The sequence below is a fragment of the Protopterus annectens genome, chromosome 6.part0 (genome assembly GCF_019279795.1).
Source record: "Protopterus annectens isolate FY-2018-M chromosome 6.part0, PAN1.0, whole genome shotgun sequence".
In the NCBI taxonomy this organism is placed as follows: domain Eukaryota; kingdom Metazoa; phylum Chordata; order Ceratodontiformes; family Protopteridae; genus Protopterus; species Protopterus annectens.
Genome location: NC_056737.1, coordinates 1,038,284,465 through 1,038,297,249, shown reverse-complemented (window position 1 = coordinate 1,038,297,249; position 12,785 = coordinate 1,038,284,465). Strand labels below are relative to the sequence as shown.

General features: G+C 36.2%; 1 protein-coding gene across 1 annotated transcript in view; it reads right to left on the bottom strand.

The window, feature by feature from the left end:
- The window catches only part of AK7 (adenylate kinase 7), a 1,289,119-nt gene that overhangs the window by 530,650 nt on the left and 745,684 nt on the right, over positions 1-12,785 (bottom strand). The window contains exon 13 of the mRNA XM_044074647.1: positions 262-390. Within this exon, the coding sequence (XP_043930582.1) occupies positions 262-390 (129 nt within the window). The remainder of the gene's footprint in view (positions 1-261; positions 391-12,785) is intronic.

Sequence of the window (12,785 nt, the reverse complement as noted above, 5' to 3'; positions counted from 1 at the left end):
TGCGGTCATCTAGAAGTCTTGAGCTGACCCTTTCGTTTCATTTATTTGTGTAATGAAGCTATGCAGTGTAAATTACGTCTTTGAATCTCAACAGCTGATTGTAAACTGTAATAAATGTTATCATTGGTCCCATAAAGTTCTTTCAAATGTTAGGTAGCTAGTCACACTGCAGTTTTATGGTTTGCTTATAATATAGTTGAATATGATTGTGTAAATCAAGTAAGTCTCAAAACTTAAAAGATCAATTTTAATATAGCTTACTTAGAAACAGTTCTTTGCCTTGCTCATACATCTTTGGAAATCCATCTAAAATGTAGCCTTGGTTCTGACAGGGCATAGACTTCAGCTTTTCTCTTACAAACTTTATTAGATATTGATCATCAAGACGACCTAAAGATTAAACAAAAAGAAGTCAGAAATTTAAAAAAGTGTAACAGTTTGACAAGGAACATTTGAACCTTCTGTTGATAAACTCTAAAGCATCTCTGACAGACAGCTACAGAATGTAAAGCATGGTTCTGTGTAAGGTGTGCTTACCGTAACACTAGCTCTTCATGGACTGAATGCTGTAATAGCAATTCATTATATCTTCATTTGCTCAACGTCTGTGTTCCATTTAAACAGCCACATTTTTTTTTCAGTACTGGCATATCTGATAACCATTTGTTAGTGCGAGTCCCACAGTGAAAGACTGAATTACCTAAACTGCAGCCTTAAATATATTAAGTCCAAGATTGTTGTTCCTCTGATCGTTCTCTTTTTCTCAGTTATGGCAGTCCCAGAGTTAGTATCTGTACGTTTGGAGAGATCTGGGCAGGCTTGCCCACCTCTGCTTAGGGGTTGCAGGGTGCTTATCTCTCCCTTTAAAGGAGAAAATTGATGATAAACATTCACTGTTCTCCTTAGTTTTTTTTTTTTTTTGTCTTTTTTATTCATTTCACAGCACACATTTATGAGGCTTGACATTTCAGTAAGGAGCTCCCCCTCAGGGAACCAAGGCTCATCTCTCACCTTACTACTGATATGCTTTGCATGCCACATTATTCTATATACACATACACGTACGCACGTGTGTACACGCACACATACACACACAGATATAAATATATATATATATATATATATATATATATATATATATATATATATATATATATATAAAACTAGTTAACAGACAGGCCTTGCATACATACATACATGCTAAACAGACAGACCTTACATACATACATGCTTACATCTCAACAGCTAACTACAAAATGGCAGTCTAGCTTGCACATGCTCAGTATTTATGCACTTGTGCAAGCCCTTGGATAGCTTCTTAAAGGTATATACACATACATATTGATCTACATCCTCCCTCTTAAAAAGATTGCCCTTTGTAAAAATAGTATTAGAGTTAGACATGCATTACTATAGACATTAGAACAAAACACAATGTTCATGTCCAAGTTGCTTCGTATCTATTACAGGATTTAGAGATGTGACCATATCTCATAACATAACAGTTTGGACCAAATTTAGTAATAGAGACAGTCTGCGCTGCATAACTCATATCAGGAACTTCTGGATTCATCACAGGAATGGGAATGTCCTCTGGAAGTTCCTCTGGAACTGGAACACTGGACAACTCACTCTGAGATAAAGAGTCTTTCTCACAGGCTATGTGCTGTGGTATAGGCTCAGACACCAATCTCAAATGCTTCCAATTCCACCTAAAGATTGCTCCTTGTGATTCCACAATGTATGAGCTCAGCTCTGGGAAAATATTCTTCACATTACCAATCCAATCATAACCTTTGCATATTTGCATCCTTACCACGTCTCCTTCTCATAATGGCTTGAGCAGTTTGCTGGTTTTATCATAGTAGGACTTCTGGGTTAAACATTTCTTCAACGGATTGGTTTTTACTGACCTGTTGTTCTTGACACATGGAACCAACATTTGACTACTGATTGGTAATGTGGTTCTGATTTCTTTTGAAGAAGTCTCTGAGCAGGTGAACCAAGATGTTTATCATGAGGAGCATTTCTGAGATTCAAGAGATTCAGGAAAACATCACTACCATCTAATTTTGATCTCTCCAGTAACTGTTTTACATTTTGAGCTGCACGTTCTGCCAAACCATTTTACTGCAAGTACTCAGGGCTACTCGTAACATGAGTTAAGTCCCATTCTCCAGCAAATCTTTTGAACTGCTGGCTTGTAAACTGCATGCCATCGTCAGAAATAACTTTGTGCGGGCTACCATGTACTGCAAAATGATGCTTCATCTTAGTAATGACAGTACTGGATGCTAGGTTAGGAAGCAAGTCAATCTCAAACCAGTTGGAGTAAGAGTCTACTAACACCAAATGATGTTGACCATTCCACTCGAAAATGTCAGTGGCTACTGTCGACTAAGGTAGTTCCAGAATCTGGTTTAGCTGAAGTGGTTCCTTCTGTTGATGTGGCTTTGTACTATTACACACTGAACAAGATGAAACTGCTCTAGCAATGTCTTGTGACATAGAAGGCCAAAATACTAGCCCTCTCACCCTTCTTTTGGTAGAATCGGTTCCTGGGTGACCACGATGCAAGATAGTAATGTACTCTGGTTGCAAGGACTGTGGAACAATTACTTTCGGACCTTTCATAATGATACCTTTGTCATACAAAATCTCATCTCTGTATGGAAAATAAGGTTGTACTTCCTGACGTAAACTAGATTGCTTTGCGACCATCCTTGATTGATAAAGTGACTGAGCCTTTGTAAGACAGGATGTGTGGCTGTGTGATCTCTCACCTCATCAAGATGTGTGGAAGAAAAATTTCACACTTCTATGATTTCAAAATCAAGGTTCTCATCCTCATGCTGTACTGTGGCATTTCTGGGTGATCTGGACAATGTATCAGCAAGATAAAGAAATTTGCCTTTCTTGTAGACAAGATTGAAACCATACTTTTGCAGTCTCAGTATCATGTGTTGCAATCTGGCTACAGCTGAATGCATAGGCTTTCTCAAAATAGTGACTAGAGGTCGGTGGTCTGTTTTGATCTGGATAGGTCTACCATAAACATAATTGTGGAATTGTGAACATGCAAACACAACTGCCAAAAGCTCTTTTTGATCTTTGATCCTTTTATAGAATGACTGCACCAAGACCAAATTTCGAAGCATCACAGGAAAGTGTAACTGGTTTGTGAACATCATAGTATCTGACAGTTGATGGACTAGCAATTCTGTGTTTTAGGACATCAAATGCTCTCTGGTGTTGCTCTAACCAAGACCAGGATACATCTTTACGTGTCAGCTCTCTGAGCGGTGCTGAATGTTGGTTTAAGTCTGGAATGAACTTGCCTAGTTAGTTGACCATAATAAAACAAAAAAAAAAAAAAACTAGGATAGCCATTCCCACTGATATAAAGGTTTAATGTAACACAACCGTGTTGCCAGCACCAACACCACATAAACGCTGAAACACAGTACGTTGAATACAGAGAAGTTTACTGGCAATTAATCTTAGAGGCTAACAGGTGGCCAGGTTTAAACAACATGGTCTCCATTGCCCCAGTTTTAAAATTAAGATCTGCTACGTTATAAACAACTCTATTTTTATACATGTAAGTTCATGTTTTAAACACACTTTTATCATCCTTATGTTTACACAGTTTAGTATGGCTTTGACGCTAGCTGTTTAATACAAGTTCTTGTCTTTTTAACTTTTCAACACCAGATGGTGGTATTTACCTGCATTTTTATATTTTATAGATACTCAAACATTTTTTACGCATTTAACAAGTATATTTTTTAATGTTTTTAAAATTTTCTACATATTTATGTATTTATGTATGTATGTATTCAAGTTTTAATGTTTAGAACATTCAAAATGTTTAATAGCATTTGGCAAACAGTTTTACAGTTTTTTATACACTGGTTTTCAACAATACTTTTTAATGGACATAATTAGGTAATTTATTTAATTAAGGTTTATGAGAATGGCATATATTAAGGGTCATATTGCTGAATCTATTGTCTGATGAAGTCTCTGATACTACTGACGAAAATGTACTGTGTTTCAAATTAAGTGGTGCTGGTGCTGGCAACATGGTTGTGTTACATTAAACTTTGTATCACTGGAAACAGCTATCCTAGTGCTCCTTTTGTTTTATTAGTGTTACTTTGAGCACTATTTCCTCCTTTCTTTGATTTTGTAGTTAGTTGACCATGCCAAGAAAATGATGCAGGGTTTGAACACTGTCTGGAGCTGGAATCTTGAGAATGTCTGTTTGCTTAGAAAGGTCTGGTCATAAGCCTGTAATGGCAAATAAATGACCAACATAAGTAACTTCTTGTAGCCTGAATTTGCATTTCTGTGGATTGAGCTTAAGAGTCACTGGACTGCCCTTTCTAGAACTTTTCTGAGGTTTCTGTCATGCTCTGCTTCTTCACGACCTCCTACTAGTATGTCATCTACTGTAACTGCACAAGGATACCCAGAAAATATTTGCTCCATTGCACACTGAAAGACTTCACTTGCAAAACTTATCCCAAATGGCATTCTCAAAAATCTGTACCTGCCGATCAAAATACTGAATGTAGTGAGCAATGAGGATTTTTTATCAAGCTGAATTTGCCAAAATGAACTCTTTGCATCTAGAACAGAAAAAAATAGTGGCATTTTGCATCAGGGCTGCAACTTCTTCGACTGTGCGCATTGGATGATGAGGTCTTTTTAGCTCTTTGCTCAAATCTCATGGATCAATACATTTTCTGATGTCATCTGAGCTTTCCTTATGCACTACCACCATGGAAGATACCCATTCAGTTGGAGTTTCAACTGGACAAATCACAACTTGTCACACCATTTTATCTACCTCGGCCTTGACTCTGTCCTGCATGGCTATTGGAACTTTTCGTACTGGCCTGATAACTAGACTGACCTCTAGGTCTAACTTCATGGAGTACACAACTGGAAGTTTACCTAGTTTGTCTTTGAAAAGATCAGCATAGGTGGAAAAAATGTAGTGGGTGAAATTAGAGTAGTGGTCTTTTAAGCTAACTTGGTGGACATCCTTATTAAATGAAAACAGTCCCATTTTCAAACTGTCTCTGAGCCCTAATAATGACTGTATGTGCCTCTTGACCACATAAAATAACATGTCATAGCATCTCCCACTCTGCTGAGAGTAATATCAAAGCACTACTGAGACTTCAATTTGAATTTCTTCACCTCCATAAGCAACAAGCTTCACACACCTTGCCAAATCAAGCATTTCACCATGACACATTCTTGCAAATGTTTCTGCTGACTTAAAATTCCACTTGGAACCTGTATCAACTTTGAAATCTATGGGTTCACCATTTATCCGAACAGTGCAAAATACTTCATTCTTTGCCCTTAAGTCTACTGCATTAACTGTTTCATAAAGCACTGACCCACCATCAACATAAAGAGTAGGGTTGCAGCTCTCTAATTGATCAACTCGTTTCTTAAAATGTTCCCTTTTAATAAAAGAATGTGGGCCTTTTGATTTACAAAACCTTTTGAAATTATTCCATTTATTGCATTTGTGGTATTGTTGACCAAAAGCTAAACATTTTTCCCTTTTAGATTCATGACTTCCACCACAATTACGACAGTTGGCAATGAAACTAAGTTGGAGCCAATGCTTTGAGTTTGCTGACTCACTCTTATGCTTCCCTGAGACTGTGCGAACTCTGGAACTTGCTAGAAAGTTCTGGGGTTTACTAGTGAGTGCTGCAGGGCTCTAGTTGCTGCCATGTGCTTGGGCTTGTTTCTTTTAACTCCATGCATACTATCAACAAGAGTTTTGTCACTATGCCTTCTAGTGGTGTTCTTATTTGTAAGCATATTTCTGTGTTTTCCTGTGAGTTTGTATATCTGACAAATCTTAATGACCTTATTCAAAGTCAAATCACTGTCACAAAGCAAAATCTTTCTCACAGCATCATTTTTAATGCCACACAGAAAAATTACCAAATCTGCACATTTTAGCTTTATTTCTCAGGTCAGTTAAATATGCTGCAAAAGTTTCCCCAGGCTTTTGATCCCTTGTATAAAATAAGTGCCTTTCCATTGTAACATTTGTCTGGGGTTACACTTTTCTCTAAATTTATGTTTTAAGCAGTCAGGGTCCTCCCTTGACTCAGCCTGTACAACAATATGATGCCCCCCCCCCTTTGGTACAGCCAGCAGGTGCATACACAAATGAATGTTCCCTTTCTATAGCTTCTGACCCAGCCAAATTAAGTAGAATGAATGCCTTTCTACAGTCATCTTTATCAGAAAAAGCAGTCTGTATGAAAATGTCGTACTCTTGTTTGAACACTCTGCAGTTCTCGGCAATATTACTGTCAAACACAAGTGCATTGGGTTTTCAAAATCTGTCTTCCATGCCCCCAAAGTATACACAAATACATTGAAAATATGGCTCTTTTAATTATGTAATAACAAACTGCTCTGTGAGCTTGTAACAACATTCAAATGCACAATAAACTCTTCAAAATACTGTACTTGCGAAATATACTCTGTAATGGCTGCATTCTGTGAAATATGCCCTGTAATGGCTGTACTTTTGCAAAATAGCTTTACTGTAACACTGCACAAACATGCAAACACTTTATACACTTCTGATAACTCATATATCTTTGCTTAATATGAAAAAAACATATTTTGTGAAAATGCGGTCGTTCCCTTTATTTTATTCATTTTATGCAATTCAGTCTTTAGTTCAAACATTTTCCATAGTAATTCAAATATTTTTTCAATAGCATTCATATTGGTTTATTCGAATATCGTTTAGAATGTTCTGTATGCCCCTTTTTATATTTTATGAAAAAGAAATAGCGCTGAGCAAATTTTAACATCTGAAATTCGTTTCTGACCTGTTTTGCGAAGTATGCACATTTTATTTTAAATAAATATCAACACTCAAAAAACTGTTCCTCCGAGAAAAAACAACTTGATTAAAATCATTCCACAAAGCTGTAAGTTAATAGCTCTTTTTAATACACAATTTATGGATACACAGTCATTGAACCCTAGTGATTTTTAAAGTTAGACAGGAAGAGGGAATAAGTTGTAACAATCTATTATGTCTTAAAAAGTGTTTTTAATCCTGCAATTTATAGCACTTTAGTCACCCTTGAGAAATTGTATGAAACAGATTTTAGACAGCTGTCTGACAATAACAATATGATGACATGTTGAAATTTAAGATGTAAAGGAGTTTTTAATAAGGCTGAGTCAGGACCACTCCCTCAGGGTTATGAAATCAGATAAAGGTAGGGGTGGGGGTGGCTTATAATGATTACATTTGTAAAATCATGAATTTGTTGTTGATGAGGTGAAATATGAAATGGTGTCATTAAATGAAATGCATTTAACTTACAAAAAGAAAGATTGTTATCTATAAGATTTGCTACAGGACAGAACTGTGGGAAGGAAATATACGTTTTTGCAAGTGAAAAATCCCTTTGTTACAGTGTTATTAGGTATACTGAAAGTTCACAAACATTGGGAGGACCCCATGCATTGAGACGCACTGTGTCCTCTCAAAGTTCTAACATGGAACCACTTGCAAGCTATGTAAATAATAGACTACAAAACTGTTTAAGGACAAAAGCTAAATGCTTAGAGATTCAAAGCATTTCTTACAGAGAATAAGAAATAGGAAATTTCAAAAAGAGGCATTTTTGGTCTCAGTGGATGTGGCTGACCTTTTTTCATGTATTCCTTATGAACAGGAACTCAATATGTTCAAGGAAACCTGGGAAGGGATTTCTTGTTAACAGCATCTGATATTAGAATAATTTATGATTTTATGGAAAATATATTAGATAATAATTTATGGGCCTCCGCTGAAAATGGATATGTATCCAGTCAGACTATCCCGGTAAACAAATGTAAAATAAATAAATATTTTTTCTATGGAGAATATTTTAGGCAAAAAAGCGGTTGTTATAGGTGGTGTGTGCCCCAGTGTATGCCAATATAGTTATGTGGGTGTGGAAAACAAATATTATTCATCAGCATATTTTTAGAATATAGACTTATATCTATGATAGCTTGATATGTTTTTAAATTGGAGTGAGGTTGAAAATAGTTTAATGGAATTTTCAGTTTTCTTGGATAATATTACGATTTTTTTTAAGTACTCTGAGCACTGGGGTTAGGAATTTTTGGATTTAACCATATATAAGGATTCTGGTTCAAATTCTTATCAAACAATTGTTTTCCCACAAGCCCACATTTTTAATTTATGTCTGGATGTTAACAATGGTAACCCTTTCCAGCAAAAAGTTTAACATAATAAAAGGACAAATGGTGAAAATTTCAAGAATTGTTTCAAATTCCAAGTTCCAGGAAGAAATGATGATTTTAGAAAAAATATTTATGGATCATGGACAGCCACTAAATTTAATTGACAAAGCCAAATTTTTAGTTAAGGCAGAGGTCAGGGCCTTTTTTGTTAGGGGGTGTACTGAATAATAAAGAAATAAAGAAATAATTGAAGGTCCTGACATTAACAAAGCAGATAGAGTTGTTAATATGATTTTATTTTCCAACCAAAACCAATGGCGGCTGAAGAATATTATGGAGAAAAATTGTAATACAGACATTTACAAATTATATGTAAATGAATATGCTGGGTAACATGCTTATTCTATTAAGACAGGTGATGCCAACAATGCACTTTTCAAACATTCTGTTTAAATTTTAACACATTTCAGCTTTTCATAATTGAAAAAGTTAGTCCAGGTAAAACAGGATGGAGACTGGAGAAAACAGCTTGAAATATGTGACTTATTTGGCAGATTTTGTTAAACTGTACAAATACACCAGGACTCAATGACTCTGTATCCATAAATTGTGTATTAATAATAGAGCTATTAATTTATAGCTCTACAGAAAGATTTTAATCAAGTTGTTTATGTAGGAAGAATAGTTTTTATGAGTGTTGATATATATTTAAATTTCAACAATTTTGCTCGACTTACAGTTGGTGTGTATAAAAGGAAGTCATTTAAGTATGGGTACATTCTGCTGAAGTCTGTTTTACATTAAGAAGAAAGCACTACATAAATGGTTATGAATGACTGCCAGTGAATGCGGTTCCACATTGTGTTTGTTTTTTGTTTTTTGATGTTTGCAGTTTTTGGATCATGGGAAGTTGTGACTGGTTATTTGTTTGAAAAAGATAAAACAGGAGCTTCCAGTGAGATGGACCGAGATGATTACATTATTGTATAAAGGAGCAATGGCAAGAGTGAAAATAAAAGCCAGGCTTCTCAGACATGGTATCTATAGAGAGGGGGACTAGCCTGTCCCCACTCCTATATGCTTTGTATACTGAACCCCTAGGAGAGACAAGAAAATAAAATTCCGTAGTACAACATCTTTTAAAGGTGGCAATTATGTTGTTCAAGCGTGGGTAGAAAGTGCTGTTTCTCTTAACTAAAGTGTGGTATTAGAATCAGTTTTATTAACAGGTAATTGTGTAAAAAAATGTATTTACTTCTGTATGTTTTTTTAAGGAGCTTGCCTTTTAGAGTCACTTGATCAATTTACTTTTGCTACTTAAACAGGTAACTAACTTTTATCGATGTTCTGATGAAGTCCTTATGATGTTATAGGATGAAAGCACTAAATCCCTTGTGCTTAATTTACTATTTATTTTGGTTCCATTAAAGATTTATATTTCTAATGTCTTTATCAACTTGTATGTTTATATAGTGGTATATGTAAGACTGGCACACTATGTGATCTAATTTTTCAGTACAAGGGTCAACAAAGTTGGGCAGAAACAGCCTCCTGAACAAAGGTAGTGTCCAGCTGTTAGATGCATAGGAATTATCACAAGCCATGGGCTGACAAATGTTGATATGCTTGAAACTGGGTGGGAACATGCCACATACACCCCATCTCAGAATGCCCCAAGGAATACATATGGAATATATAAATCCTATGGTTATACATTCTGATATAAGACAGCCAACAAAAAGTGCATTGACGGCTTGAAAGACACATGCCCATAGTATGTTGGGCGTAATTGCCACAGACATGGGTGGCTGAATGACCAGTGCAAGTCTGTGTGTGTGGTAACTACACATGGATAGATAAGGGCATGGCACTGTACAATGGCAGCCATTCATGTAGCAAAGCAAACAATGATAGCTGAGATGGTGGTAGCACAGCCACCATCAGCCCAGTTTGTATTAGCAGGGCACAGTTAGGAATACCAGGATGTAGGAGAGACTGTAAGTGGTATGCAAATTAAAGTTGTAAGCAATGGGGAAAGAAAGTAAGAGTGCCACATATGCCACATATAATTTGTGCTGGTGTCCTCATAGAAGTTCCCCAGCAGGTGCTCACAGTGGTGTCAATGCATGAGGTAACATAACATTTTTGTCTCTTTCATGCACCACTTGGGATCCCTTACAAAGTCTGACCTCCAAAAGCCAAGACCACTACATAGGTTGATACCAGAAGGAGAATGGTGGCAGCTTTGCATTCATGCACATTGTGGCAACCACATGATGCTTGCCAACAGGAAGCATGGCAGCCACATCAGAGTTATGTGATAAATGCTAACGTGTGGGGGGGGGGGTAAGAAGTGTGCTGGCCACACAAGTATTCAAGCCTTTACATATCAATTTATCTAAAAATAGCTTGCCAACACACTGCTGAGCATGATAGAGCAGTGGCATGACACTTCTATGGGGCACTGGTTTGTGGCAGTTCGAGCAGTGGCATGGCACTTCTATGGGCCACTGGTTTCTGGCAGTTCGAGCAGTGGCATGGCACTTCTATGGGCCACTGGTTTCTGGCAGTTTGAGCAGTGGCATGGCACTTCTATAGATCACTGGTTTCTGGCAGTTCAGACTATGGCTCTGTTGGGATCACAGAGGTGCATGCATGCATAGACCACTTTCAATTCCTAGCCTGACCAAAGAGAGTTTCATTGTTTTATAAATGGCTGTGCTTTTGGATGTCATTAAGGGATGTACAGAGTGTAAATTAAGGTAAAATTTGTCCCCCCCAATAGTACTGTTATTGCTTTTTATATATATATATATATAAAATGAATGCAGTTGTTCACCTTGTTGCAGTCTTGGATGGATAGTCCACAAAGGTTAGCATCTGTTTTGGGACAAGTGGGTGAGGAATCAATGGCTTCAAATTGTGGAAAAGGTAATGACTGTCACAAAGCTGTTGAACTGGGAGAGGAGTTGGACAAGGAGAAGGAGAAGTGGTCATACCCTGTTTGATGGCTGGTATGTGGTTTGAGAAAAGATTTTGAATGGGTACTTGAGGAGATTTCAGACCCCGATGTCATTGTTGTGCAGGCATTTCATGGATGACTAATAATAAAAATGTTGTTTCAACAATAAACCTGGAAGGTAATATTTATCTGAAATGGTGCGCTGCATATGTCTTTTGGCTGTATCACACTATTCCTGAAGTAATATAATCAGATGTCAGTTTATTAGATATTCTATTGAATATGTGTAAGTGAAATTTTTGCCTACATCTGATTATTCTTCAACAGATAAGCCACTGCAGTAGCAAGAACAGATGTTATCTTAAGGCGGTTCACATTTTAAAGGTTTTAATTTTTCAGTTAATTGAAACACTATATTATTTGCAATTACATGCAAATGTTAAGATTTAAAGTTTGTAATAATGTGGGAGTTTCAGTTTCTAAAATGTTATAAAATGTGTTAATGTTTTTTGTGACTACTCTAGTGTAGATTTTGAGTAAGTGTATTTAGAGGGGTTATGTTTAATAAGCTGGGTGCATTAGATATCCAGTCACAACATTAATGGGTGACATTTCATAATTTGAAATGTACTATAAAGATTCAGAATGGCATACTGAAATGTCTGGACTGTGACATATTCTTTTTTTTTTTTTTTTTTTTTTTTTTTTGCAGCCTATACACCCCTTCACACTTATGGAGGTGTTTGAATGTGTGACTGTGGAAATTGGTAGTACTCATCAATATTGTGGATAAAAATCTTGCTATGGTCAATGAACTATTCAAACATTATAGATGTTTAATAAGTGTCTAAAGTGAATGTCAAATACGTTGCATGTTATATTTCATTATAATGTTGATGTAACAACTAGTAAATGTCATGTGATATTTATGATGCAGACCTCAAAAGGGTATACAAATGTTTATATTAACTCCTGAAGTCAATTTTTATACAGTCCACTACTGTTAAAATGTGCCAATTATCTGCGACTACTATGAATTTGTTAATGCTTATAGTAAAATAAGAAACCAAGGTCAAATAAGGTGTATTGCTGTTAAAATGTGTGAAGTTTCATAGTGTCTTTTCGATTAGTATTATAATTATGTTGCTGATCTGCTAACTGAGATTCATAATACATACCATGATTGTGCATTTTTGCTTATGTGTTTATTTATCACTATATGCAATACACCTTGAAGAGGGTAAAGTATGTTTATTGGAAGTTAAAACATCAAGCTGGTAATGCTGATGTGATGTGCATTCTGGCTGAATGTTTAGAGAATGTATATGGTGCACACATTCCAATACTTATTTGTTCAGAAAAAGGAGAAAAGAAAGGTTTATTCAAATAAACTTATGAACTGTTGTGGCAAGGACATTTAAAGGGAACTGCCAGTATAACTAAGGTTCTCCCAGATATGCACACAGTTAGGGAGCTGGTAGAATGCCCCTGAAACAGACAGGGAAGCAAAGAAGGAAGAAGAAAACTGCTACTATATTTGGTGTAATGCTTTGACAGA